This window comes from Neodiprion pinetum, chromosome 5, assembly GCF_021155775.2.
Source record: "Neodiprion pinetum isolate iyNeoPine1 chromosome 5, iyNeoPine1.2, whole genome shotgun sequence".
Taxonomy (NCBI): domain Eukaryota; kingdom Metazoa; phylum Arthropoda; class Insecta; order Hymenoptera; family Diprionidae; genus Neodiprion; species Neodiprion pinetum.
Window position 1 is genome coordinate 29,440,783 of NC_060236.1, and position 27,440 is coordinate 29,468,222.

The 27,440-nt window shown below is 38.7% G+C and overlaps 1 protein-coding gene across 2 annotated transcripts in view; it reads left to right on the forward strand.

The window, feature by feature from the left end:
- The window catches only part of ssp3 (short spindle 3), a 40,229-nt gene extending 13,556 nt beyond the window's left edge, over positions 1-26,673 (forward strand). For both annotated transcript variants that reach the window (XM_046629345.2, XM_046629346.2), the window contains exons 12-15: positions 16,558-16,987; positions 18,095-18,271; positions 22,570-22,743; positions 22,984-26,673. In XM_046629345.2, coding sequence (XP_046485301.1) covers positions 16,558-16,987; positions 18,095-18,271; positions 22,570-22,743; positions 22,984-23,067 — 865 coding nt within the window. In that variant the 3' untranslated portion in view covers positions 23,068-26,673. The remainder of the gene's footprint in view (positions 1-16,557; positions 16,988-18,094; positions 18,272-22,569; positions 22,744-22,983) is intronic.
- Positions 26,674-27,440: the final 767 nt, after the last annotated feature.

The following is a 27,440-nucleotide window of genomic DNA, read 5'->3' on the forward strand; positions in this document are numbered from 1 at the left end:
ATGGACTTTTGAAATCGTTTTGAAATCGCGATTAATTTCAATATAATGTTCTGCATTAGTGATTTCTGCTTCTGTGATAATTTCCTTATCGCTTTGCAGAATTTTGACGTTTACTGTTACTATTATACCGTCTGAAGAATCCAACTTGAACTGAGCAATCTCTGATTCAATACTCGTTATATTTATTTATTGATTTGATTTCTTTGCTTTTTTAAACCACAATTTAATGCACATATCTTTATAATATTTTGATGTTAATTTTTTTTTCTCTACCAATATCGTTAAATTAATTTCACGGTGTATCGTTGCATCGTACCGTGGTGAAATTTATCCCACGAAACGTGAGGAAAGAACAGGGATAGAAAAAAAATCCGTACACATTAGGTAACGCTTACGATGATCGTCCCTAACGTTTGCGGGGTAAGGTATACATATAGTGTAGGAAGGGAGCTGGATTATGATTAATTTCCTGCCAAAGTAAAAAGAGAATAGGAGCGGGGGGAAAATAATGAAAAAAAAAAATAAATAAACAACAACCCGAAAACCTATAGTCACGCCTTTTACTCACCATGCAACCCCGGCTGTTACGTTATAATCTATATACGGCCCTCCTATAGTCTCACCTCGTTTCGATCAACGACGCGTCGTGTTTAAACGGTGATTGTATTCCTCGAATAATATCGATTTTCAGTTTAACGGATATCGTTCGATTGCCGTTTAAAAACGACTAGAACTATAATACAATTCGTGTCGTTGTAAATTAAGAAAATAAAAACGTTTCTCGATTATTGCTGCATATGTTGCAGGGAAAAAACGAAAAATTTTTTATCAATCGTTATACGATTACAAACTAACGGTTCAATTGATTGGGACAAGAAATTACGCGGAACGAGAAAGATTTTTTTTATCTTTGCTCAAAATTTCATTATCACGGTATTTATCAATCATACTCTGATTTTCGAATAATTCATTTTATTCTGGTGAGGCGTTCACGCGTACATCTGATACGATAACACCATTTTCGTATCGACGGTGCAAAATTCTATTTTTACCTCATCTCACCGTGTAGAAAATATTACCTCATCTCAACTCCTATAATATTCGACGATCAAATATACTCGAATCGAAGAAAAAGAAAGGAATCGAACGAATTTTTGAAATATTCACAACAAATTAGCAGAGAATTTATTTTACCGCTAATATCGCTTATAGTTTTTATTCATTTATTTCTTACAGACATCAGGTTACTTTTATCTATTAAACACGCGCCTACTGCGTGTGTTGTGACATATACCTACCCTTGCGCATATCTCTCTCTCTCTCTCTCTCCCTCTCTATATATATATATATGCATACTCACACCTCATCCAGATCATGTTTGCTTACCTATAAACAGACTGTCTCTCGTCGAGGCGCACACGCGAGATAATGGAGCGGAGTTCATAAAACAACAGATGTGCACCTCTTCTAGGTATAGTTGAGAGATAGCAGTAGTTTGGGCCGCGAGTATATATAACAGTACACAACACACACCTTACATTATACACACCACGGGTATTTATTACACGTGTGTGGGTATACTCACTTTACACACCGCACCGAAGCCTCGTCAGTACCGCGGCACATACAATGACGACGACGACGACGATGATTGTGGTGATGATGAATATGATTATGATGATGATACGATAAACATTTCACGCGTTTGGTCGCGTCATCGCGAGGTTGACAGTGATCTATGATTAGGCAGCCGTCCCTAATCGCGTTATACGAACTCCCGTGATAGGTACAAGTTATATCTTCACGTATTTGTATAATGCAAGCGTATACAGAGTGAATTTCTAACGACCGCATGGTGCGTCGTCTGCTAAAATTTAATGCGCACGCGCTACAATCACGGAGCGACTGTTTGCCAGGGTGACCAACCGTCATAAACTTAATCTGAAAAATTTTGACAGATGTCGGTGGAAGTCGTGAGAAAATTCATAAGTTTAAAAGTTTTTTAGGTTAGAGACAGTTCGTCTCCCTGGCGAACTGCTAATGCTCTCGGATCCTAACGCGTGCACATTAAATTTTAGCAGATAATGGACCATGCAGTTGTCAGTAATTCACTCTGTAGTAAAGCATAATGTGTGTTGGATCGGTGAGATACATCCTGTATAATAGAGATCCGAAATTCGTGGATGTAGTAAATCCGTCTGATCGGTGTTGCGAGCGAAAAATGAGAACGGTACACTACGAGAACAAACCTCGATTTTTATCCATTCGGAAAATGCTGATTACGTGTCTGAACCTAAAATCCAATGGTTCGATCAAATAATGCATCCAAAGAGCCGGCCATTCTAAATTTTTCTTTCAAATTAGCAATCGTTGAAACCTCAGAGTGCCAATTAAGTTTCATTCGCGTGAAACAATTTCTTGCATCATAGTCCGCCATATTGGATCCGTCATTTAGAATTCAGATTCGTATATAATAAGCTATCTGAAAAATCCCGATTAAATTTTCAAATCTTGAGTTAATTGGAAGTAAGAAAAAATCATATACATACTTCACTGTTCTCATTTTTCACGCGACACAGCACCGCAATAAATAGTAAATAAAATTACAAAGAGTCAATGATGCAACGGTTGAGCAAGAAGTTGGATACAGATGTGACAGGTTTTTACGTACTTAAAAAAAAAAAAAAAAAACTACGGTGGAAGAAGTTGTGTCCCCAAACCATAATTCGTCTTCATTTTGGCACTCGAGGTTGTTTTGATTGGTGTGATAAGAAGTAGGTATACGTATAGGTCCCGGAAAATGAGGCGTTCGATACTCCTCGTTGCTTCTCTCTATCATCACGTCGCGTCTTAACGCGAAGACACGTTGGGCTAATGCAAAGACGACACCGCCGGCGCCCGATCATCAAGGCTTAAGAGCCAATCACGACGAGATAATTGGCGGACAGGGAGGCACGGTGTATGGGAAGATGGAGGAAAAAAAAATCAGTTGGCAAACACTTCCCGGGCACTAATCCTGTTAAAGTGAAACGAAGGGCGGCGACTCCTCCTCACTCTCATCCCACGAAACTTCGGGACCACCATCGCATACAACGTCTTCAACTTACTCCTGCAACTACAGTTACGTACTGTAAGGTTATCTTTTCTCTTGACACAATCCGTCCATGTGTATGTTACACACGTTAACCCATTATATCCACGGTGTGGATGATATAATTCGATCTACGTCACCGACGCTGCCTCTCTCCTGCCCCTTTTCATTTCTGATTGTTTTAATCGAGGTGGGATCAGTTCGGGTAATTGGTGCCTCACTTTCGTTCCATACATATATGTATATATACAGGGTGTTTCCAAGCGAACGCAGCAGTGTGTTAGGTTGCCTACCACTGAGGAGAACAAATATCGGTAATACAGATCTACCGAGTTATCGGTAGGTAGCGCGTTTAAAGTCCTCGCGAGCGAGCTGGAACTGCCGTCTTGCCAAGTTGTATGGATTTGGCATCAGCGATTGTTTCGCTGTTTATAACCTATTCTAAAGTGTTTAGTGACCGCTTTCCGTAGTCACGTTAAAGTGGTTATAGGACTCGACTTGACTAAGGTAATTATAACTCGGTAGGTCTGTTTTACCGATATTTGTTTCCCTCGGAGGTAGGCAACCCGGCATACTGCAGTGTTCACTTGGTAACACCCTGTATATCCCGTGACACTGTCGTTATTGATCGATTATGCAGGATATGCATTAGGGTTATCAGGGTTATTATTGTAACGAAAAAATAATCCATGCACCAGTAAATCTGGAAAATTTTAGGAATCATTTAATTTAACTGCTGATGAGGAAAAGATTAGAAACAAGTTGAGAAACGTGAGTGTTGAATTACTAAAACATTGACCTAAAGGCAAATGACGTATATTACATTTAAGAGGTGTAATTATTCAATATCCTAGTGGTCAAACGTTTTACGAAATCAGTCTAGCACGAATCCGTCTTTCGAGTTCACAAGGTGTCTTGACGTAGTTGAACAGACGAAAATTCGACGAGTTCGCGGCAACGTAATGTTGCAAAAAATTGAAATACGGTGTAACGAAACTGTAAAGAGTCGCCCAGCGAAAACTTAGGTGAGATGTAGGGCATTTCGGATGCGATTTTAAGACGGACGTACGGACAGAAGGGGGGATTGAAGGTGAAGAAAAGAAAAGAAAAGAAAAGAAAAGAAAGGGCGAAGGAAACCGAAATCGAAAAGGAAAACTAAAAGAAAGGAGAGAAAACTGGGGAAAAATGGAAAGGAAAAACACGAGGGGGGTGAATGAGCGCTGTGGCCGAGACTTGAGCCTGCCGGGGTAGGTAATCTGCTAATGGACTCTGCAAGCTCTCTCGCCCCTTGGTTCTTCTCTCTCTCTCTCTCTCTCTCTCTCTCTCGCACTCTCTCTCGCTCGCCACTCACTCCGCTGCTTTGCTATACTCTACCTTCTACCTTCCTATCCTTATACCCCATACTATACGCGGCGCGACGCCGTCCATCCCGCAACCCTCTTTACGCCACGAGTATAACCATCGACGCTCACCCTCAAGACCGTTCTACAGACCCTACGTATTGTGATTTGAGTTTACTTGATTTTAGGAAAAAATCGATTAGTTGATTCTTAAACCACGTTCACTTCACTCTTAATTATCGAGATATTCTTTATGTATACTATTTTAATGTATATAATGCGCGGAACAGCGAATCGGTGATGAATCGAAGCTGGATGAAAAATTGAGGAGAATGATCAGCCAAAAATCAATATCTATTATCAATTTTATCACGAGACTAGGGATATTCTTCACCGAATATACAATCATCAAATTATTACATTCGTAAGATACGAAGATCTATTTACAAAATTACAAAAATATAAAATACCTGAATTATTAACACAGTCTTGTGAGATTGAATATTTAACGATGATAACGTATTGAAGAAAAGTCGTAGAAAATGGTCTGTCGAAAAAAACGAACCGTCATAGTGTAAAATCGAAAAAATCTACTGGATTTGAAAGGAAGCATCGATATTTAAACTGTTGTTTACAATTTTGATATTCTTAATTTTCCAACCTTTTTTTACATAATTTGATGTACACTCAATTTGTGGATATATGTTGTGATAAAATCAATAAAAAGTATCAATTTTTGGTTCACCTGCAGTCTCCTCAATGGTAAAAAAGAAAATTCAACTGCTGCAACAACACATTTCCTCAGTTCGAGTACAATTTTTTCATTAGTCTTGCAGACCTGCTTGCAGCGTATCTTCTTCAGGTATAAAATTATTTTTGAAAAAACTTCGACAAAATAATATAAAAATTCTTTTAAAACATTTTTTTTTCACCACCGTTCACGTTCTCATAAAAATTTTTAACGATTTCAAAACTGTTTTGAATGCCCGTCAGTGTTTATAGAAACGCTTTGACAAATTACTCAATTCTACGATTTACCGACTCTATCGATGATCTAGTACAGCATTAATAAACACCACGATGAGTCGACATGGAGTCCCATTTTACTCGGCGAATCAATCGAGTCCCGATTAAAATTCATTTCCTCGTAATCGATGAAAATTGATCGGGAATCAGCGTGGAGTTAATTTGAAATGAAAAATGAATGACTAACAAATCATCGATTGCCCGTCGAACAAAAACCCCTGCCGCGGTTTCTCTATGGCTCAGTTTAAGTACACACCCTGCACCTTCCGCACACAGTTCAAAGGGCAGATGCTCCTCAAAACATCAGCTGGCCTCCCGGGGGAGGCTTACAACTTCTGATCATCACGCAGTTGACCAGTGATTCATTCCCTCTGACGGCAGTTGCTATAAACTCGAATTATTACTACCCGCGCAACTGCACGGCAATTTTTACTCACCTCAATATTACAGCCATCTCACTTGCTTCTCGGCATCGTCTGTCATTATAATCAAATTACTCTCTGAGCTGAAGAAGAAGAAAAAAAAAAAAAGTTTATACTACACGAATGGAAAGGAATTCTCGAATCAACGGAATAGATTTTGATGGAGTCCATTCGATTCAATCCAGTATCCCTTGTTTGTTTCAAGTACGACAACCTCGATACAACAATTTCGACTTAGTTCGTTTGTCAAAATGATTTAGTCGAGCGAATTTCTCGATTCTACAAAAGGTTTCATTATCGCGACTGAGCGAAGTATCGATTCGAGTGAAACTTTTTATATGTTTCCGAAATTGAATCAACTTAGTATCATTTCATTTCGAGCTTACGTACTATTCCTCCAAGTCGTATGTTCGTTGACAGAAACAATTAGGTACTTTAAATAAAATAAGTACATGAATCTAGCCGACAAAAGATTTACATCTTGAACAAATCGATAGTCCACATGATCGTTCAAAGACTTGATTAAATTCCGTATTAAATTGTCATAAACAATTTCGTCCGACAAAAGTAATTTTGTCGAATCAAACGAATATCACTCGACTGTTCAGTTTTATTCTCATTTTAACATTCTCTGCGATATACATTAGCAACATATATCGAATATAGTCTTTTTTTTTTTTTTTTTTTATTCTATCACGGTTTTTCACTCAAGTCCGTTATCGTTATGAAATCTGAAAAATATGTTTAAAAAAAAAATTAACGAAAATAAAAATCAAACGCGTGACAAGCTATCGGTACCTGTAACGCGAAATCGAGCGGAATTGAAACGGATGTGATTATTCTCATACATTTCATACAGCATAGGGCAGCTTCGCCGTCAGCAGCAGGCAACAACTTTAACGCCCTGCTTAATTCTTTTTATACTTACATAGATGTGCGCACCGATTATATACCTACGTACATACGCATATGTATTATATAAAAAACGCAGGCGTTTCTTCTCGCCCCGCTGCACTTGCCCTCGAGCTATTTTATTCCCACGTTGGTTAGCGACGTATCCGAATCCGTTGCAACGATTGCACAGCGGCAGAATTTCTAGCCTGCGCTAATTCTATATGCAAATCTGTCCCAATTCCGTGATGTACGAGTAGAGATAAGGTGATTAAATCCCAAGTTTTTTTTTTCACTCTCACTTTCCTGCATTGTTATCCAATTTCTAATGTCACTGCTTCGATTTCATCTTAGTCAATTTTTTTTTTTTTATCTGAAATCTTTCCAGCGTGCTAAAATGATCGTACAGAAATCAATTATTTCCTGAAGAAATTCAAGCTCGATATTTCAAACAGATATCATTCTCTGCGGAAAAGTGTCTAGTGTTTGATTTTTATTTGTTTATTTATTTATTTATTTATTTTTTTGTTTTCAATCCATTAAACAATATGAAATATTCATCGTCGCAAATACAAACACAAATTTGCTAATATTTCAAGAATTTTACAATTCTGTGCCTTCAAGTCAAACGTTCCAGCGTAAGATATATTTCACTTGGTATGTCTGTACTTCTCTAAATTTTATCGAATGAAATGTTACTCCATGCATAGAACAAAAGTAAGATTTTACCCAAGAGAATTCGGAGTGATCTTTCATTCTTTGAAAGTTTTCTCGAAATTTTGCATATACGAGCGATATGTTGCTGAAAAAAATTTATAAATCTCTCTGCAATTTCTTAAATATTTCTTCTCAATTTCCTGTAACAATAATCTTATACTCTTGGAAAAGCTTGGCGCAATTTTTACACCACAAAATGTTGATATCTTATCGGATTCCTTTTCGCGAAACATTTCCTTCACCCGTGGAGAAAGTCTTTATTAAATATATCAAATATAACGATTAAATCTGTAGAATGAAAAAGTTTCATCTATTCAGCCAAGCAGAAAAAAAATCTGCACATTTATTAGTTACCTTGTCATATTTGCTAAGTTAAAGAAATTATTATTATTATTATTATTATTGTCAAATTTTCTTCAAAGAAATATCTCTTCGATTCGGGCAAACAGAAAAAAGTATCGTCGTGAGAATAATTTGCGGTTTTAATCGAATACGAAATTTATTTGTTATTTCACCGTGTTCGGTAAGTTGAACAAGTCGTTATTATTTTTTCAACTTTTTTTTTTTTTTTCTTGTATCGCTTGATCGTGTCAGCTGACGGTTCGTAGCCGGTGCTAAACCGCAGTCAGTCGCTGTATACCCCCGGTATATGGGATATATATGGTTGTCTCTCACCTCGGGTGAACCGTTCCGAAATCCCTTGGCAAATGCATTACGCGTCAGCGGCACAGGAGTAGCAATATCCTGAGCCGGTACGGTTGTTATAGACCGTCTGGGATTATAATACATTACCAATTCGACGAGACGATTGACGATCGCCGTGATTCTCCTCTCGCTGCGCTGACAATGACAATGATGATCGTGACGTTCTTCCTTGACTTATTTCGCCTATCAATTTTTGTGGTTTTAATTTAAATTTTTTTTTTTTTTTGAAGTTATACTTCTTTAGGCGCGTTATGAAAAACTGATGAGAGTGAAATTTCAAGATGCGCGCGCATCACTGTAACACAAAATTAACAGGATGAAGTTGCCCACTCAACCGAATTCATTAAGTCTCGAAAAAAAGCTAATGTTGGTACGCTTGTCGCCTCTGATCACTGTTTTCATATTTATTTATAATATTTATCCACATGGTTTTAGTTTTTACAGTCACAACACGTGTTTTATTTTCATACAAGTGCGAATTATATATGTGGCAATAAAATATATTCAGTAGTGATTTAAATTGAATATTTGGATTAATATTATTTACTATTTGTGAATATTAGTGAAAAAATTGTGCTAAAATACTTTTTCAAGTGCTCCAATATAATTGAGGTTAGTTATCCGTATGTATTATTTATTGATATAAATTAAAATATCATTATTTAATATAATTAATACTAAATATTATTAAATTATCAATGTTGAATATTTATTATTTAATGATGCCAAAGAAGTATAACTTCTCACGCGCGTACATAAGTACACGCACCCATTTTTTTTTGTATACGTTCTTTACCAATTTTTTTATTACTTCACTTTTGGTTCTCACCCAACCGTCGTTATTTTTTCATAGACATTACGGACGAGGGAGAAATCGAAGGCGATGCGATGCGAACGAATTAGAAACTGAGCAATTCAAAAGTGAAAAGTAATTGTGAGGGATTGTTATAGCCTATTTAAGTGAAATTAATTTTAAATCGCATCGTACGAAAATTCGTTTGTTTTTTTTTTTTTTTTATACTTATACATTTAACGATTTTCATAATACTGCAATAAAAAATTGCAGGGTGATAGATAACCCTGAAAGATTAACAAAACCGAAAATGCGATAGGGAATCGGCTAGTTATTTTGGAAAACACGAAATCGATCATTGCAGGTAAAACAAGAAATCGGGGAAACTGATAGAAAAAATTATCAATCACTCATCAGTTTCAATTGATTGTGATTAAATTGACATTGACTGAATTTTTTTTTCACTTATAATGCGTCTAGAATAATATTGAAATATCAGATCCAATTTCAAATGGGTATTTTCGATAAATATCTGAATCGTTTAATTATTTGGAAGAAGAGAATATTACAAAATTTTTTCCTTTCCAATTTATGAATCTACCAGAAAGTTTATTTTCATATTACCTATATAACATAAATTCTTTGTAAGAATCGATGAAATTTGTTTCTCTCCTTTTATACTCAGAAATTTATTTTTTATCGATCAAAGTTCAGTTCGATCCGACCGAAATAAAAAATTCTCCCTCAATTTCCCGTAGTTACCTTTGGGGGGGGGGGGATAATGAAATGAAGATCAGAATTAAAAAAGCCTGTGGGTGGAATTTAGAAAAAGACAAAAAATTCCGTAACTATTAATAACTATTTACCAAAGAAGACACAGTTTTTCTTTGTTTTTAAAAATTCTCGGTTGCAGGCACTTACAGCCCTTTTTAAATCTTCTCTGCAAATATACAAACGATTAGATAAAAACTTGAAAAAAAAAAACATAAAACGTGTGCAAGTGCGGTGCGAATTATACTGCACTCTTATATACATATACAGGGCGAATTTCTAACGACCGAATGTTCCGTAACCTGTTAAAATCTTGTGCGCATGCGCTAAAATCCGATAGCAATTGTTCGGCAGGGCGGCCAACCGTCTCGAACGTAACCTCAAAAATCTTGACACTTGTCATTGGCAGTTGAGTTCGATTCCAACAGCCGCGAAAATGGCTCGAAAATTTTTTTAGGTTAGATACATCGCGGGGTAACTTTCGTTTAAAAATAAATGACGATTGGTCACCCTGGAAAACAACTGCTGTCGGATTCTAGCGCATGCGCATTAAACTTTATCAGACTACAGACCATTCAATCGTCGGTAAATTCACCCTGTACACATCCCTTTATATATAGTTGGCGTGAAAATGACACACGCGTGACACTCGAACCTCGAAGTGACTGCACGCGTGCTCGATGAGAATAATACCTACCTATGCAATGCGGAAATGTACGGAGAAGAGCTGGGACGAGATTCGAGTTAGGAGGGCGAATTAAAGTGGCGAAAGGGGGGAAGCTCACTGGCAACACCTAGATTGCCGTGCTGCTTCAACGAATCCGCTACTTGAAAGACCATTGTATTTATTTTTTTGTGTCTCGCATCGCGATATCGATTACTCGCAGATATACATATATATATATATATATACGTCACGTCATATTATATACCTTCCACACATTTTGGCACCGTGTGTGCGCGTTTCGTACACGTGTAGATCATAGAACTCCTTGCTTATAATACGTCTACCGCTGCTTCTGCTTGCACGATGAGAGACGGGCGGACAGGCACACTTGTTACAATATTTACAGAGTCGTATACCCACCCCTCTGCTCTAGGGGTTCCTTACTCACCCCTCACCCCCCCCCCCCCCCCCCCCCCCGGATACTCGGGACCTTTTCCTTTTCTCCCTCCCTTCGCCCTGTCCGCGACAAGTGCCTGACTATATCTATCCTGTAGATCCTTATTCGCTTCTATTCTTCATTTTTCCAAACCACCGTTGCGCTGTATCCTAGATTTACGGAGAATATTATTCACCGCCGTTCGGAAATTATGTTTAACTAGAGTTCACGGAGAGATCAAGGAATCTTGGAAAATTCGTATTATCGTAGGACTAATTTCGTGAATTTCAAAATTTCCATCAATATTCTACGGAAATGAGTATTACCGTTGCGTTTATTGTCGATCTTAGTTATTGACAATCGGAGCATTTTTGCTGTAAATTCAACAGAAAGCTGCGGCAACTTTAGTAACAAAAAAAATACCAAATTGCGACAATCCCTCATTTAGCCTAAAAGGTGATAAATCCAACAGTTTTTTTTTTTTTTTTCCAGCGTGTAAATTTTTGTAGGCCGCTTTATAAATCGAACGATTGTTTCAAGTGGTAATTTTTTAGAAAAGAAATACTTGAAACAGTTGAGGAATTTCATCGCGAGTTGATCGAAAATTTGGATGGATTTTGTACGTGAAGTTTCGTTATATAGACACTACAAAAAATTGGAAAATATATTCTCTCATAGTATATTCGGGATTTGTCGGAGCTTATATTACGTCACCTGGTGGAATTTGAATTGTAAGTATGACTAGAGAAAATGGAGTCGATACATCGAGCAGCGTTGGAAAAATGCTGAAATCTGAAGAAATAATTATTAAGTAGAAAATTTTTCTTTTCCTTGTAATTTAGAAACTATTCATGACGAAAATTATGTACAAAGATTAATTTTTTATGGTTGTATATTTATTGTGATAATTTGGAACGTTATTACATTTATACACTTTGTTATGGAAGATTTTTGTTAAGGGGGTATTCTAGTGTAGAGGCATGAATTTGAGGTGTTTTTTGAAGTGCTATAAACAAAAAACAAAAAATATTTTTACAATCCATTTTTTTATCAGGCGTTTATTATTATTTCACGATTACAAAAAAAAAAAAAACAAGTCAAAAAATACAAAATTGAAAGTGCTATGAGTTGTTGAAGTGGGGGGTACAAAAAAAATGGCGCGCCAATGTTGTCACGATTGCAAGCATTTTCAAAATCAGAAAAAAAAAAAAAAAAAAGATTATTAATCTACATAAATGCAGCTATCGTACTAACTAAAAAAAAGTCGAAAAAAAATTTTTTTTTGCCAAATTACGGCTGTCCGAAAAAATAATACGTTTTTTTTGACTTTTTTGGACGTTTCTGAATTTTTTAAAAATAGTAAAAATTATTATTTCGTTATAATAATAGTTCGTGCGATAGAGACATGTATTGAGAAGATTCTCACTAAATTTCAAGTAAATCGGTTCAATAGAACTTGAGAAATCATGTCAACCGTTTTGAAAAATGTAGTTTTGAGAAAAACGCGTTTAAAGTTTCGAGTAAAATTCGTTCCAGCCGAGCCAGTATTGAAGACGTGTCACTAAAATAGCTATATCTCTGAAAATAATTGAAATTTTGACTTGTCCTTTTAAGGACACATTCTTGAAAGGTTAAGCTTTGAAAATATAAAAAAAAAAAAATCGATTTTTTCAAATTTCTACACTAGAATACCCCCTTAATCTCGTCTCACCACCTGTCGGATTGACCGAAAATCGGCCATTCCTCTTCTTACCCTAGAAAGATAAAATAAATTCGCACAGAAAATGCGAAAAAGGTCGATCGTGTGCCCGGTCTTGAAATGTTCGGAATAGAAAATACAGTTTTTGAGAATTTTTCGTAAATGGTAAAAAAAAAGGTCCTTTTAAAAATCACTCGAAACATTCATAAATAATTGAGCAGTTGAATAAAATATCTGTTTAAAAAAAATCACGGCACTGTCTCAGAGTTGGGAGAATCGCAGAAAAAATTTTAAACAAAAAAGTTTGATCGGGTTCGCAATGGAATTCCCCCATATATACATATATTTCCACGGAGCAATAGCGATACCGCATGATAAGCGATTGGTGGTGTAAAATCGTCGGACAATTGGTATCGTGAAATTACAACCTGTCACACCAACCCCGCAGGATTGAAATCAACGAGGCGATCTTCACGCACGTTCGAATCGGGCGCTACAGGCATCATCGGCTCGAGATTGCGATCTATCATTGAATGTTTACGGGGAATGGCGAGAGGGAGAGGGGAGAGGGACTCCCGCAAATACATTGAATTTATTTATCATCCCCCGTCACGTAGTAAGGGAAGAAGGATGAAGGGACGAGGCGAGGGGAGGATGGAAGGGACTCGGTGCACGCCCGGACTGGCAATCACTACCCCGCGTCAGCCATTAGCTAACCATATGATTATTTCATAGTACCTAGTCTCTCTCTCTCTCTCCAGTGTTACAGGGGTGCATATCTTTGCCTGCCCCGACTCCTCCTTTTTTTTTCTCCCTTTCACTTTCTTTACGCAATCCTCGGAATACACCATCAATCGGATTGCGAAGTTGGAGAGTACAGAAACGATGAAAACGATAATTAATGGGACCGTGAAAAAATGTTGATGATGTTTTGTTTTTTCTTCTAAACAACGGTACAGTCGAAGATTCAGGCCTGATGGTATTTCTTTTGATTTTGGTGATCTTTTACCTTTGCGATCGAGTTGAGATGGCCTGATGAGATATTGGTACCGTTCTTTTTTTTTTTTTTTCATTTTTCGGACAGCCTAACTTCGGAGGGATCGATACGTTTTTGGGAAATTTAAATTTACCAATACGTGTAAGAAGTTTCTTTTACAAATAATTTGACACAAATAACGATCAAAGATAGAATGATGATCGATTTGGAACTGTATCACTGCGATGCGATTTTGCTGGAAAAAAAACATATGTCATGTAAGTCCATTGATGATAAGAAATCTCGTTTTTCGTCAAATCATCACCAAGTGACTGTTGACTCCGTTAATTTTTGTCTTTTTTTTTTTTTTTGTTTGTAAAAGTTGATGGTTGATACAGTTTACGTACAATTCTAATCGGGAATGATTTATTACAATTTATATGTCACATGAGCTTGCAAACGTAATGTTCAAATTCTTCCACGCGATCGTATTTCGAATTCCTGTATATTGGTATTTATATGTGCTCCGTGTATTTTTTCCCCCCCTCTCGAGTCACCCTCTCGGAACGATATTAAATATTCATGTTGTTATACGGGGAGAAGTTTCGGGGCGGAGGGAAATTGCTAATCTTCTAGTAGGTTAGCTGCTGCTGCTCCTGCTGCCGCTGCTTCCATCGCAATGGGTATGATTCAAACAGGCGTAAGCTCTTTGGATCGACGCGGTGCATTCTATTAACGAATTTATTTAATCCAAGTTATTACACCCGGAGTGCTCTCACACGTGCTTATATCTATTTATTATACCTGTTATTACGTATTTACTTAAGACCCACGGATATACGAATTGTAGTAACGTATTATAATTGCATACGTAGTTTACTGCACGATTGCACTTACACTATATGTACGTCGTCAATTTATTATAGTTTATATCAGCCCGTTTCGTGTAATTTAATTTCCACGTGTGAAGCTTTCAATTCTCACTATTATACTGTATAAAGTTTGTACAAAATTTGGAGACGACATGAAAAAGAAACGGAAAAAAGACTCGAGCAGCATATGCTAGAGAAAAGTTAGAAATTTGTCATTAAACGACAGAAGTTGGAAGTAAAAATAAATGGAAAATGATGGGGCGAGTAAGAGTTTCGGGGGAACCGTTAATGGCGAATTTTACGTCCTCAGACCTTTTAGCCTGAAAGCGGTAGAGTGTAGGGTATGTTATGTATGTCCTATAATACTACCGACCCACCACCACCACCCACATAACATGGAAAAGTTGGAGCGAGTTCAGAAGCGAAGAAAAATTTATTAACGATAGGTAAAAAACGTCGAGTAAAATACGGTGCGATACTCGAGATTCCGGACTGGCGGATGGATATGGATGGATGGATGGATGGATGGATAGATGGACGGGGGTGAAATCGAGAAACGGCTGTTAGAGAGCATGCACGCCGGGCTAAAAGGGTTGAAAGAAAAACTGGCACGCGACAGAACTTTTCTATTAACGTTGCAGCAACGCGATCCCGAGAAGGGTGCCGAATTGTTCCCGTATACGTATAGATATACCGAACAGCATACAAGACGTATACCTATGTACGTGGCTTCATGGCGCAACGTCGAGGGTTAAACTATACACGCCAGTACGTATTCACGTTTACTCGTAGCTAGTTATGATTAGACGCGACAGTTGGCCTCCTCCACCAACACTGGGGGCAGAACGCCGAAGGCTTGCGGATCCCAATTTTTTCCATCGCCTATTCTCTGTGTGTGCATGTGCGAAAAAATTTCATAGAGTAAAGTTTAAACACCTATGAGACTGTAATTTTCTTGGGTTTTAAAAACTGAAATTTGAACAGTTGAAACTATAGATATCACTCTATAATTATACCGATTCCAGGTATTTTTATCGAGAATTAAATTGCTGATTCAAGTTTTTGTTGCAACGTTGATAGTTCAGACGCTGAAATGACATTTCAACATACATTTTCAGTCCAGTTTAATCTTTGAACTGGTACTTTTGTTTAGAATTAAAAATTCTAAAAAATTTGGCTCGGTGGTAACGACTTGAAAAAATAATAACAGTACTGTTCACGTATAATTTAAATGGGAAAAATTGGGATTCCGAGAGAAAGAAACACTCTGACACTCCGCACCCTCTGCGACATCGTATGGACGTACTTTGAGCCCATTTGCGCAACTGGCTCTGGATAGCCGGAGAAAGAGCAGTCAAAAACGAGAGACGGAGATAGAAAGTCTTTTTGGTCGGGGGTTGAAACGGTGAGGAGACTCGGGTGCATGGGGGTTCGATAATACGCACTGACAGGCCAGCATCGTTCGCTCTTCTCCCTTCATCCCCATACCTTGTGTAGGAAATCTGGGATTGAGGGACGAGGCCCAACGCGATGTGCAGTGCAGTGGTGTTTGTACGCCCAGCGATGAGGAAACAAGGCAGAAATTCACTACCCACTCACTCTGCAGTTGTGTATGTTATGCAACAACGCTGCCCAGCACAGCACAGCAAAGTGTACTCAACGCTACACCCCTCCTTCTACACAGAATTACCCACTGATGTTATAATCCTCTTACGTCCGGATTCCGCTTGCCTTTTTTAACTATTTCTTACTCGTATTATTCAAGCTTCGACAGATTCATGAGCTACAGATTTATCACATATTCTTCTCGGATTACGGCCAGTCCAGGATTTTGGTTGAGTAACAACGAAATCATGAATAACGTCGCAATAATTATACGAAAGTTGATTTCTCCCCCTTTACGAACGTATCTTGTACCCCAATTGTCAACTTCACCTATCTTCCAATCTACACGTGATAGACAGTTTTAGTTCTTAGCGCACAGCGCGAACAGTCATTCATCACCCCAAGTGTTCCAAGTTCATGAAACCGCCAACACCAAAGTTAAAACCTTCGCACTCTTTGCTCAATACCTATCCGATTCAGTAAACCGTAGTGTCTGATCATCAGCGTAACCTAACCAAAACCCCTCTTCTCCTTTATCTGTTTCAGATATTTAGTGGCCGGTGGTCTAGTCGAACGAGTGTCACGTCAGAGTCGTTCGTTGATCGAGACCGACGCCTTCCAGGATCAGGACTACGAGGCGCCGTTGATGGTTGCCTCCTTCGAGCTTCTCTCCAGGATTTGCTATCACCTGAGTCGTTGTTCGGGTCAGGAGCACAATGCTCAGGGTGCTGAGGGCGGCGGACCCGGGGAACAAACCTCCGCCCGTAATCACCTCCTAGGAAGTCTTGCGGCGACTGAAGGGGCGGGAGCAGTAGGAGTTCTGTACGCCGCCCTTGTACTGCCTGGACACAGTCCTCAGAAGAGCTCTTCACCCACCCCAAACCAAACCACACTGTCAACACCAGCGAGGAATCTTGCACTTCGGGCTCTCACTCTTCTCAAACATTTTGCTGAGATGGATTTAGCCAAGATGCAGGTTAGTCCACGTCGATTTCATGGTGTACCTTTTGTGGTACCATGTTTCTAGGGATCATCGGGAGTTTGGATATTTCAATGTGGCAGGATCTGGCCTTTCATGTAGAACGTGCCGGAACATGATTGCTGGGCGAATTAAAGTCGCGGATCCTTGATCGAGAAATGCAAAGAAAACCGAGAAGAGACACGGAATTTTTGATTCCTCACTGGGGGAAACAGCTTCCCCCTGAATAAAACAGTTACAGTATGGTCATCCTTAGCAGAAAAAACAGCTAATCTACATCAATTTCTGTGTGACGATTCGCGATAAGTTTTATATTTCGGTCGCGAATGAAATGACACGAAAATGTGTCCTACTATGTGGCCATCAACGAAAAACGATACGGATCACTTGATGGAATTGACCTTTTTTCAGCGCATCAGCCGTTGTCGGGATGATAGTCACCGATGACAACAGGTTTGAAATACGGTACCCGGTGTATTGACCTCCGGTTTTAGGGTTGCACAGGTTGCGCACGGAGGCCGAGTATCGCGTTACTTGGTTGCTCGGTTACTTACTTGATGTGGCTCTGGGGTTTGCTCGGCGGTCTCCCATTAGGCGTATCAAATGATAGAGATATCACTCGGCGGGTGGTGGTTATGGTCCTGCTGCCAGTCTCGACTGTCGAGCAACTCCCCCAGGGTAACCCCCGCCGCGTCCATGCGGTGATCAAACCGCGAATTGAATCCCGCCCTCTTCGCCGGTCTCGGTGCTGCAGCTACTGCCCCCACAGGAGACCCGGCGCTCCTTATTTTTCTCTCTCCGCACCCCGCAAAGCCCCACGGGAGATCACTCGATTATCCCTCTTTGCCCAGGAGAGCCCTAGACCGAGCATTTGGCGAAAAACTAACTGAGGGCTTATTATCAATTCTCTTTGCTTTCCCACGCGAGACAAAGCCGACTCGATTCGCGTTGCGGTTACCGGCGATAGTCGTGATAGATGCAGAGGTGCGGAATCGGGCTGCGAACCATTCGGATGGCGAAAAGAGAATATTTTATTAATGGTTGTAATTTTTATTTATTTCACGTCCAATTTCCTGTGTATCATCACTGTGTCTAACAACGCAGGAATTCCTCGGCGCCGAAGCAACTAGTCTACAATTTCGTCTGATCGCCAGTCATCTGATTGGACGAATGTCTCGGGAGTCACACACTGCTGAGAAACAGGATGCCGACAGTAGGCTGATACTGTCCGAGCTTTTCTCCGTCCTTGGATACTTCACCGTCAACAACCGGGAGAACCAGGTGAGTCTGTGTAACAGATCTATCCAATTCCCTCCTTTATTCTGCCCCAATTATCGCTCGCGTGTGTCCCAGACTAAAAGAGTCCAGTGTCGCATGTTTCTGCTGAACGTGGTTTTGACGGTAGTTCGTTCCGAGATAAATGATGTCGAAATGTTGACATTGGAAATTCCGGTCAACCTTTAGAGTCAGGTACTCTTGTAATTGTGTATGTGATAACATGTTCTCCTATAGTACTTCGACCATCGCTGTTTTTAACTCCGCAGTAATCATCCATGTATCATAAAAAAAAAAAAAAAAATGGAACTAAAGTACATGTGATCTAATATCACTGACACGTTGGATCACACGATAGATAAAGTGATATAACTAGCGACGTATTGTACAGAGTGATTATCTAACGGCTGAATGGTCCACCGTATGCTGCAACGTAATGCGCATGCGCTAAAATCCTAGAGTACGTGTTTGCCAGGGTGACCAACCGTCATGAACGTAACCTCAAAAATTTTCACAGTTGTCGCTGGCAGTTGTGTTCGACACCGAGAACTGTTGAAATTTTTCAGGTTACGTACATCGCGGCGAATTGTCATCTGAATTTATGACGGTTGGTTGCCCTGACAAACATCTGCTCTCGAATTTCAGCGCATGCGCATCACGTTGTAGCATTCGACGGACCGTTCGGTCGTTAGACAATCATTCTGTATATTTGCACAAAATCCCAGCAAGTTGTTTAAGAGTAGTTTATCCGAGTGGTCTTGAAATCTCTGAAAAATGAGTTGGCCAACTAACTGAACGATGGGAATGATTTGGAAGGCCGCGCGTTTCAAATTCCATAGTTAGATTGCGAGGTCGTCTAAGAGGCGCAGGTATTTTTTCTTATCAAGGGAGCTGCTACCTGCGTCTATTATACCAACACAGGTCGATTCTCTGACCTGTAGGATTTTTATATCCCTACCGACGGTGCTGTGCTTTGCAACCAGTTGCAGTCAGTCAGTCAGTCAGTCAGACTCGTTAAGATACCGTTCAGGCGCCAGCTAAAAACTAACCCGTCTATCATAGGGTTGCAGCTGTAAATGGAGAAAATCATATCGATCGGTTAGCTCGAGTGCTCGATGCTGCGTTGGACTCAAAGTACCATCAAACACCCTCGTTAGTCTGTTACCTCAGTTAAAAGCCACCACTAAAATGACCGTTTTGAGGGTATTTTTTTAAAAGGAAGTGTTCGATTACGCGCTTATATTAGGTTGTATCTTTTACCACGAAACATGTTCACCGCTCATTCTATACCTTGTTCTCTCGTTAGCACTCTGTTCAATTCTTTGTTCTTTACGCGTGTTCCGTATACATGAGGAACCGAGGGATGTCTGTAGTGTATGTAAACAGATGAGAATGTATACAGCCGGCTCTGCACTCATTGTTTGTCTTTATATGAAAAATCTCGTCTATATGCAAAGCTCCGATGCTAAGCTCGATGCGTTAAGGAGGCTTCGAGCCCGAAAACCCACGGGAGTTGGTTAATTAATAAAAACAAAATTCACTGTATAACCTACGTGCAATTATTCACCGCAACGCTGCATCGTCCGCGTTTTTCAAATTTCGAACACTAACCGGGCAATGTTGCGTAGGTACAGCAGATTTTCTGAACTTGAAGTTTTTTCTGTACTTATTTCAAACACTTTCCAAAGTCTCGTAAAATGATGAAAATTTCGAGACGGTCTGCTTCGAGGAATTAAATGAGTTTATGAAATTTCCTGTATAAGCCGGCGTGGCGCGGGACGATGGAGAAAAATGAGAATCTTTGAGGTATAATTTTTCTACCGAGAAGTGGAAAACGGTGCAGATGAAGGAAGATGAGAGGATGATTTGAGAAAGGAGGCTGAGAGAGATGGGATAGAGTCGGGTAGTGAAGGATCCGTTAGACACAACACACTCAGTCGAGATTTCTCTCCGCGCTATAACAGCCATCTTGCATCGATGGAAGAGAGCAAAAGTAGTAAAGATATATTTATACGTAAGCGTACCTACATTCGCCGTTCTCAACTTCTCTTTCTTCTCCTTCTTCTTCCCCTTCTCCTTCGAGAGAGAGAGAAAGAGTTGTGTTTTACACTTATACTCATACCTTGTCCCTCATACACACATGTATGACTCGTTGACGCGTACGCCGTTAAGTCTTGCTGCAGAGACGTCGGATGGGGCGCCAGTTAGAAACGCGTTGAGTGCATCGTTGACGGGGTGCATTAATCTTAACGCTGTTACTTTTTACATCATGCTCTGCACGTCGCCGAGCTATGCCGAAGAGTCTGCAATGGCAGGATGGACCGAACCGAGGACTTGATGCTGCAGAGCCTCCGGAAGTTGCTGCACGCCTATGTCTGTACACGTAAAATGCATAAATGCCCTAACCTTACGGCTAACTTGTTTTCGGTCCGAAACAAAATGCGACTTCCTTTCTACACGAATTATGTGACAATGACTAGCGACACAGCCAACGTGAAAGATTGGAAGTCATTGTCACATAATTCGTGTAGAATCGAACTCGCATTTTGTTTCGGACCGAAAACAAGCTAGCCGGAAGGTTGAGGGATTTATGCATTTTGCTGTACACGCAATCGCAATATACAGGGCTAGAAAAATTTAATCGTCTCTACAGTTGAAATTTCGTACAAAATACTTAATATACAACGTTTTTTTTTTTTTTATAATGATAGTATGCGATAGCGCATGTATTGCTATTGTAAGATGGAACACATTCATTGAATCATTGTCTTTCAGACTACACAGAAAAATGCAACGTTGACTATTTGCACCATAAAGAATTTTTTTTATTTCTACAAGAGCACGTGTTTTTCGACTCACCTCATTATCGCATGCACTGCCATTTAATTATGGGATTGAACGTGTAGTTACGTTGGGCTGGGTTGCACTTTAACGATCCCAAGGGAATTAATGATAGGCTCACCGTACCGCCGTGTCCTGCATCGTTCATCCGGGTCTTTATTATGTATGCCTATACACGTGTACTGCTTACCATTTCTCAGAAGGGGAGGAAAAGAAAAAAAAATGTCTCGGAATCATTTGCCGAACGGTCAACGATCTGTTGGGATCATTTTTCTTGTCACGTTTCCGTATGAGTGCAAAAACCAAAGTACCAAAACTTTGTTTCTCGAGCAGAGTGAATCCTTTAACCGAATGCGTTTCTTGCCTGAAAAGCGCTTCAAGTTCCCTTTGACTCTTTGCCAAAAGAAGAAACGATTAATCCATATCTTGCGACCACACAGACGAACGTACTCCTCACGTACAAAGGTCACCAAACGTAAAGGACGATGGAAAATTTCACGTGATGGTGAAGGACTAACTGTATGATTTTGGTAGGTACTTTGATCATTTTCCCGTAGAAACGAAACGAACCGAATTGAGAAAGGTTAAAAAAAAAAAAAAATTGTTTAAAGACGTACAGGGTATCCTCCCAAGTTCCCACAGCTAGACGTACGAGTCGATGCTTAGACAGGATGCAGAGTTTGAACATAGCGGCTTCTCGTCCTCACCTGCATGCACCTCGCAAAGTCAAGACAAGTTGCAGGTGCGTGCCTGCGAGTCAGTTTGTCAATGTTATTCCTTTTTCACTTCTTTCTTTTCGACTCAAACTGGTGCACAGGTACAAGGAAGTTTCGCCCGGTTGTCGTCTTTTTTCCGCAGTTTCCGTAACACCTGACGACGATGATGAGGAGGGAGAACGGTACGTGTGTTCCATGCGTTCCCACGTCTTGTGAAATAGGTTCTTCTCTAACTATTCTTCTAATTAATATTCCACCGAACCGTCATGCTGAGCAGAGTCTCCTCGTTCCTCGTCGCGACGATTTGCCGCCAAGAGATATTAACTTCCAGTTATGGTTACTACGCAATCTTTGACTAAATTTTCATATTTTTTACTACAGTCAAAAAATATCACATCTCTTGGTCACGAAGTGAAAATTAGTATCTGTTCGTTACTCCATTTTCTTGTTACCATTGGGATAATTTTATTTTCGTGCAGCAATAAATCTATGTCAAGGTACTATTTAACTGAAAATAATTCGTTAAACTAATTTTAGGCAAAGAGATGACATTTTCTTGTAATTCCAACAATATATTTACACCGTTATTATCGTACCGACTACGACAAACGAAATAAACTTTTTCTCACTGTGTCTTGATGCACGATTTTTGTCTTCATGCCCGTGGGACTTATTCTACTCTTCTGTGTCTTCTTTGTCTCATTTATTTGTCTTTGTTTCTTTTGTTTTCGTCACACCATCTCACAGACTGTACTTCAGTCCGGTGCTGCCGGGTCCAGTGTTCTGCAGCAGCTCTGCTCCCTGCCATTTCCGTTCTACGGGGATCCACGATTATCATCGTTCACGTTACCAACGTTACTGGCAGCTACCCAACGCAATCCAGAAGCAACGGCCGTTTTGTCATGCGAGTTGTCCTACCAGGTAATACATTATATTATACTCGCAATTATTTCAATCTCTTTCCGACAATGCATCCACATCGTTAGACTTCAAGTACCAGATTATCGAAACTTCTGCAACGGGATTATAGATTATCATGTTTTGAAAAAGAAACCAGACAAATTTCTACCATATTAATTATTATTAATTAACGATGTCTGTTCTTTTGCCTTGTTTCAATTTTTTCTTTTTTTTTTTTTTTTATCATCAACTTACCAACAGCTACTTGAAGAATACCGCAACTCCGATGAAGGGAAGCAAAATCCTCTGGTCCGTTTGTTGATGCGAAATGAACACGTCGAATGAACGATCCTTATATAAGCTGTGATTGATAATTTCGATTTATTTTATTTTATTTCTTTCTTCTCACCAATTTGTTTCGCTTAAATTTCGTTTTTGTTTTCCGTCTTTTTCATTTCCTTCCAACGCTCACGTTTTTGAACCGTTGTAATTTTCTTTTTCTCGTACCGTTATTATTTTTGTTATTATTATTATTACTGTTGTATATTAGTTTTGCATTCAAACGGAACTGATATGTCGTGATCATCAACCGCCAACAACTACTATATACACTCCTAAAAGTCATTACAATTTACACACACCATTAATTATACTTATCTATTTAAATATACATATGTAGTGTTTCTATATTATACGATATACGCGTTTGTATATACATGGAGACTTAATTAATTTCTTCCGAGATTACTTCGTTCCGCTTATTAGATTTTCGGTTATATTATCGTTTTATATTATTATATTATCGTTTGTTTTATTTTGTTCCTCCACGTTTACGTGATTGCAGGCAGAAAATTTCGTTTACAGCTATATTATTTTTATTCTTCTCGTTATCATTATTATAATCTTTTTTTTTTTGTTCTTTCCAATCTTTCGTTTTCCGTATGTGCCAGATCGCTAAATCTTGTATTTATATACATTACAGTCTACTCGCAGGGTGGTTGTAGTTACCTTCAAAATCGTATCAGAGAAATTTAAACATCGCAGGTGAAATGCGATTGAATATTTATAAATTTGACAGACTACTATGGATACAGATTTTTATTTCAGAAGTTTCGTTCACATCCGGTTTTTGTTTCCAATTCCCTCGATTCGTGCAACGAAATTAATCTGATGGCTTGATAATTGACAAATCAATAAATTGTAAACTTTGATATCTTCAACGGTTTTTTAATGAATAACAAACAACAATAGTCAAATATTATTTCGCGGATATTTAAAAAAAAATATATAAACCAAAAATTCCTTCCCGACCGAATAAACTTGAATGCATCGAAACCTCTTCTACGTTTTATATTAATACATATATGTACAAAGTAAAATTTGTATTTAAACAATAAATAAAGACTAACGTGGCGGATAAAAAATTTGGTATATTCCGTCGCGTTTAATTCCAAATACGCGTAATTCTTTCTGAGTTTTCATTCTCGTTCTACAACCGCTCTGAAGTAACAGTAATAATAATAACCAACACACGGTATATACACACGTGCGAAGATAGACTGTAGTCATAGTTAATACATAAGTAAAGCTGTGTCTTTTGAGCAGGCCTTTTGATGTTTTTTTATCTATACATATACACCTTATACTTAAGGAGATAGGAAATTAAGATGAAAGTTCGCGGACGCGGAAGTGAAGTGATCGGTCCACGTGGTTAACAAAACCGAAAGAAATTTAACAACTAGAAGAGAATACGGTAAATGAACGTGGGTAGGTAGAGAAAAAAAAAAAAAAAAAAGTATGATCAAGAAAGAAACAATTCCTAAGTAATAAAATTTAATACCAGCTTTGTCAGCAACTTTTTGATACAAGCTCTGTAAAATACTCGTGTATCTATCTTTCAATAACCGTTATTGCCCGCTTTTTCTATTGATCCGTGGAACTTTCACCGAGCTGCAAGTGTCTCGTAAGTGTTCAAAAGTATTATCTACCATACTTAATATTGCATGTATGTACAACACTAAACGTGTTATAATGTGTTTACTGTTTACCTATTATTAATTAACTATAAGCTAGTGTTCTCTTTATTAATTATATTACGTTTTGATCGGTTTTTTTTTTTTTTTTTACCTCTTTATTCATCTATTTATCGAATGTAAAGAAAACGCGTTTAGGAAAGGGCCGCGGGTGAGAATCATAGCGGACTCACTCGGCCGTTTTATTAAAATGATATAAGATTGAAATATAATTAAAATGCAATTGTTACGGCAATCGTGATATTAATATATTGTGTAAATTATTTGACGCTAGGTAATTATTGGTGTTATTTAATCAAGCCTGTCGATTATTCGCTAATTGACTCGTCAGATTTTTCCATCCGCAACAGCAGCAGCATCATTAGCATTAAAACGCCCGGAACATAATTATTGCATAGAATAGATATACGGTAATACACATTAATACCTAATAGTTGCATAGTTGTTGTTCAACGAAATCGTACCTACGTAAAATACATATAATTCGATTGTCAACGGATGTATAAATCGGTCTACGTGCAGCGGTGTAAAATACATGTACATAGTGAATTTTTAACGACTAGGCGTTCCATTGTCCGCTAAAATTTAACGCGCATGCGCTACAATCCGAGAGCGGCTGTTTCCCAGGGCAACCAACTATATCTAACCTCAAAAATTTATACAGTTGTGAATTAAGCACAACTGCCAACGACAACTGTCAAATCTTTTTAGGCCAGAGACAGTTGGCGACCCTGACAAACAGTTGTTATCAGATTATAACGCGTGCGTATTAAATTTTAACAGACGATGGATAATGAAATCGGTAGGAATTCACTCTATACAGCACGGATCGTGATAATAACACTATCATTGTAACTAAATATTTCCAACTTGTTATTTTTCTACACATATAATATATTATTATTCATAAATATATCTATATATACATATACATATACATATACGTATACACATACACACACACATTTATTATACGTAGCTCTATCTATGTGTATAATGTATAACTTGATATGAAAACATGTATATTTATTTGATTATTTCTTACTTTTCGCATACGATTCAGAAAGATAAGACAGACACGTTGTCCATGGAATATTTATAATTTGAATAATTGTTGTTTTCACATATTGCACAGAGTATTTTTATTTTGTTTTGATTTTTAACAAATTATTTTTTTATGTCGTTATTCTCATTGTTGTATTTAAAGATAACTTTTCTCACATTTCTTTCCTCGCGAGGTAAATTTTGTTTCGATCTACACAGCGGTGACATGTTTTTTTTTTTTTCTACTTTACTCTGGCGTTTCCAACCTTCCGCAGCTCACGATTAAAATCGAAATGTCGTGCAATTGACGCAATGGAATAGCGTCGTAAAACTCCGAGGTACCGAAATATGTATAACTTGTGTAGTTACACGTTCATGACTTCGAAGCTACGCGTTTTACCGAAATTACATGTACTATCTACATCGAGTATGCATGTACATTTATGTGCGCGATGTCGGTGATAGGATCGGTCCCAAAAGTTACAGTTCACCTTAATTCTCCTCATTGTCTGCATAATTGTCGGTCTTATAATTTGTTCAAGTTTCTTCCCATTTGCAGATTTCCTCCCCTCACATCAAAGCGCTTTCTTCAATTACATACCATCTCTGTGTTACGCGTTGAGGAGTAAAAAAAAAATCATCATTATTCCGAACCGCGATCGTCGATTTAATTTAAATTATCATGATTATTAGTATTCCTTTTGTTTACTCCTTGTTATATTCTTCTACTTTGTTTCCTGTTTAATTCTTTCGAGAATGGCGTATAACGATACAGTAACACTTATATACTCTATAATAAATACGCGCATGCGTTACCCAAGTGAAACAGCTGTGCAATAATTGTTCGGTAATTTAAATAAATTCTTAAATAAATTAAAGTAACTAAACCCGCATATTCGCAATATTATGTCCTCCGAACCTTATCATTCAAAAGATCCGATACGTCCTCCTCTTGAATACATCAATTCATAAAAGTTCATTGCTTAAAAATATAACCGAATCGCAGAATAATCTGTAAAAAAAAAAAAAAAAAAAGTGAGGCGCCGAAGTGAAATGGTTTGATCGGCGATGTACCAGGTATACGTTATTTATTTCTTTTCACTTTTTTATTCTTTTTTTTTTTTATTTACTAATCCGCAATCAAGCCTGGTGGACGCGCGTACGAGTGCAACGAACTGCGAAAGGGACGAAGAAGTTTAACTACGTGAATCCCGCACCGTGTATCCTGTGATGTATGTTTCTTCTCTCTCTCTCTCTCCCTCTCTCCCTCTCTCCTTCTTTTCTAAAGCGGTTTTAGCGCTACCTACGCCCTGCAGTAAACTCCGCGTGTATATACGTAGACACGCACGCGCCTATGTGTTACAATATACTTTTCGTCGCGTAATCTATGAGCGCACTTAGCGCCGCGTCGCCTTCTTCCTCTGCACCACTTCGTAGCGCCTCCTCTCCCTCTCTCTCTCCAGCCCCCCGTCACTTTATACTTATACTCTCGTCGTATGTCGCATACGTCGACGCCGACGATCAGGGAGAACCCTTGGCTAACCCGACTTGCCTCCCCATCCCTCCCGATGCTCGACGTGGTCTTCTCAAAGACCACTTAACGCCGCTGCATAATATATTATGCGTCGCTGCCTACTCCGC